Source organism: Triticum urartu, chromosome 2A (genome assembly GCF_056163025.1).
Source record: "Triticum urartu cultivar PI428250 chromosome 2A, HENAU_Tu73, whole genome shotgun sequence".
Classification (NCBI taxonomy): domain Eukaryota; kingdom Viridiplantae; phylum Streptophyta; class Magnoliopsida; order Poales; family Poaceae; genus Triticum; species Triticum urartu.
Window position 1 is genome coordinate 731,335,395 of NC_141874.1, and position 3,802 is coordinate 731,339,196.

The 3,802-nt window shown below is 50.0% G+C and overlaps 1 protein-coding gene across 1 annotated transcript; it reads left to right on the plus strand.

The window, feature by feature from the left end:
* Window positions 1-742: 742 nt before the first annotated feature.
* Window positions 743-3,506, plus strand: LOC125540168 (uncharacterized). The gene has a single exon (XM_048703755.2). It carries the CDS (start codon window positions 1,168-1,170, stop codon window positions 3,463-3,465), a length of 2,298 nt encoding a protein of 765 aa, XP_048559712.2. The 5' UTR covers window positions 743-1,167; the 3' UTR covers window positions 3,466-3,506.
* The last annotated feature ends 296 nt before the right edge of the window (window positions 3,507-3,802 follow it).

Consider the following 3,802-nt stretch of genomic DNA (forward strand, 5'->3'; position numbering starts at 1 on the left):
ATGTTTGAGAACTTTTAGTGTTTGGCTTTATTTTAAATTTGAATTTGAATTACGTTTGAATCAACGTGAGTTTAATTAACGGGAATCGTGGTGACGTGACATCATTAGTAGGGAATTATTGTAGCTTAATTATCCGAACGTCACACACGACCATAGAACATGCGAACCCCAACCGCAACACCATCCACGCCGCATGCGCGCATCCGCACACCCATGCTGCCCCATGCGGGCGCTCAAGCGAGGGTGCTCCTTGACGCCACACTGGCAGACCATGGCCCTAGATCTGCGCGGCGAACGCTCACCGCGTCACCCCTGTCAGATCTGCACACTCCCTCCGTGCCTTTGCCGGATTTGCACGCATGGATGCCGCCGTCAGCACGACGACGCTCGCCACACCTTTGCTTGGCTGAGCTGCCCCACGTCGCCCGAGCTCCTCGTGAGAGGGAGAGAAGGGCCTCACCCCCGCCGACGCTGCACGGGTTTTGCCCGGCGACGCCCTCCTGTGGCGGCGAGGGGAAGGGGTAGGGTGGTGTGCGTCCAGATTTTCTCGGGCCGCTTGCGGGGAGCGATGAAGAGGGTGTAAATAGCAGCATAGTTTGAATAGTGCAGCTCATCTCATGGGTGTGAGGCCGTGAGCAACCATCCAGCATCATTCGCAAAGACCCAGAAAATAATAAATTTGCGATGGAATAAAAATCTGTGACTGAATCACCTTTTTTGTGCTTGAAAAAGGGAGCAAAGTACCCTAAAAAAAAGGGACCAAAGCGGAGAGATAAATGATGAAGTGCCGTTGTACCGCCCACCCTACACCCCAAGAAGCACGCCCCCGGCGCCGCGGCAGCCTCCGTCGGGCTATCTCTCATCCCTCTCCGGTCACGGCCAGACTCGTCAGCCGCGTACGAGGCCGCTCGCCGGCGGCAGGTCCATCGGTCCTGCCTCCTGCTTTACCTTCCGCGTCGGCGGAGGTGCGGTACTCCTCCCGCGCTTTCCGCTCGGGCGCCTCTGGTGAGCGCGTTCGGCATTGATTGCAACCCGCGGCGGCGCTGGTTGCTGCGCGCGCGCGCGCGCCGAGCGTCGCACCGACGCTACTGGATCGCGGTGCGCCTCTTCAGCGGACGCACGCACCTCCCCAGAGGGTGAGTCGAGCTTGGCTGGAATCGGCCAGCAATGCCAACCGCCCGCCTGTCCTCCATCTCCACCTCCTCCTTCAGGGCCCCCCTCGCCGCCTTGGCTGCCGCCACGGAACGCGTTCGCGCTGGAACGCTAAGCCGGGAGGATGCGCACCACCTGTTCGACGAATTGCTAGGCCAAGCCGCCGCCGCCCCGGAACACGGGCTGAACAACTTTCTTGCCGCACTCGCCCGTGCTCCACCCTCAGCTGCCTGCAGCGATGGCCCCGGCCTTGCCATCGCCCTCTTCAACCGCATGTCCCGAGGCGCTGGTGCACGGGTGGTGTCGCCCACGCTCTGTACCTATTCCATCCTCATGGACTGCTGCTGCCGTGCACGCCGCCCAGAGTTGGTGGTTGCCTTCTTCGGCCGCCTCCTCAGGTTGGGGCTGCGCTTGGATATCATCTCCTCCAGCAATCTCCTCAAGGGGCTCTGCCAGGCCAAGCGTTCAAATGAGGCTTTGGACATGCTGCTCCACCGGATGCCCGAACTGGACTGTGCGCCTGATGTCTTCTCGTTCAACATAGTAATCAACGGCTGCTTTAAAGAAGGTGAAGTAGACAAAGCGTGCAATCTCTTGCATGATATGCCCCAACTGGGAGTTCAACCTGATGTGGTCACCTACACCTCAATCATCAACGCACTAAGCAAGTCTGGAGCAATGGACAAGGCAGAAGTGGTCCTTCGGCAAATGGTTGATCAAGGCATTGGACCCAACATCAGGACATATACTAGCCTGATACATGGATATTCCGCTTCGGGTCAGTGGAAGGCGGCAGCTAGAGTATTCAAAGAGATGGTAAGTCTTGGTGTTCTACCAAATGTTGTCACATGGAACTCATTTATGGATTCACTTTGCAAGCATAGAAGGACAAAGGAAGCTCGAGATATTTTTGACTCCATGGCTGCAAAGGGTCAAAAACCTGATATTGTCTCCTACTCTATTATGCTTAACGGGTACGCGAAAGAAGGATACTTCGATGACATGACTGATTTGTTCAATTCGATGCTACAGAATGGTATTGTACCTAATCACCATGTTTTCAACATATTGATTAATGCATATGCTAAACGTGGACTGATGGATGAGGCTATGCACATGTTTAAAGTAATGAGGCAACAAGGAGTAAACCCAAATGTAGTTAGCTATCAAGTCATAATGGATTCACTTTGTAAAATGGGTAGGATGGATGCTGCTCTGGACAAATTTAATCAGATGGTCAATCAAGGAGTTTCACCTGACAAAGCTGTTTACCGATGCCTGGTTCTGGGTTCTTGTTCTCATGGTGATTTTGTGAAGGCCAAGGAATTGATTTCTGAAGCCGTTAATAGAGGTCTGTGTTCTAACAGTGTGTTCTTCTATTCTGTAATAAATGACCTGTGCAAAGAAGGAAAGGTGAAGGAGGCACAGGATATGTTTCACTTCATTGTAGGTATTGGTCAGCGGCCTGATGTGATTATGTACACTTCACTGATGGATGGATATTGCCTTGTTGGCAAGGTGGAGGAAGCACTGAGAGTACTTGATGCTATGAAGTCTGCTGGCCTCCAACCTACTGCTGTTACGTATGCTATACTTCTTAATGGCTACTGTAAAATTGGCAGGATCGCCGATGGATTGAGTCTTTTCAAGGAAATGTCACTCAGCGGGGTTAAACCCACGACTATTATGTACAACATTATACTTGATGGGCTGTTTCGCTCCGGGAGAACAGTTTCTGCAAAGGAAAAATTCTGTATGATGAGCGAAAGTGGCATACCAGTGGGCATTGACACATACAACATAGTTCTTAGTGGACTTTGTAAAAATAATTGCACTGGTGAAGCAATAGAGCTGTTCAAGAAACTACGTGCAATGAATGTGAAGATTGATGTCATAACACTCAATATCATGATTTCTGCAATGTTTAAAACTAGGAGAATTGAAGAAGCCAAGGATTTGTTTGCTACTATATCAGCCATCGGGTTGGTGCCTTCTGTTGTGACATACAGCTTAATGATGACAAACTTCATAAAAGAAGGGTTGCTGGCAGAGGCTGATGATATGTTTTTAGCAGTGGAGAAGGCTAACTGTGCTCCCAACTCCAGGCTGCTAAATCATGTGGTCAGGGTGTTGCTGGAAAAAGGTGCAGTTGTAAAGGGTGCAAATTATCTGGCTAAACTTGATGCAAAACAGATGTCACTTGATGTTTCAACGATTTCGTTAATTGTGTCTCTCTTCTCAGGGGAAGGGAAATTGAGGGAGCACGTAAAATTGCTTCCGGTAAAGTACCAGCCTCCTGAGAATTCCGGCTAACAATTGATACAGTATACTTGAAACTTCATACTGAAAAACAAGGTGGTATTCACTCATGGCTGACAGAATGACATTGCCCCCACCTGCCTTTATTGGAAATGCAGATAATTCATCCCTTATTTTATCAGTATTCATCCATTTTGTTGTTGTTTTTGTTTGATGATGTCATGTTCTAAATTAAAATAACTAGCCTGAGGCCTGAGGCCTGAGCCCTGAGGGTCATATGAATGTCCCCCTTTTTGTGATGAAGAAGGCGTAACTCTTAACTGGAAAGTTTGGCTATGTGTCACACATTACATATTTGCATTTACGCATTTATTATGCAACAAGAAGGTGT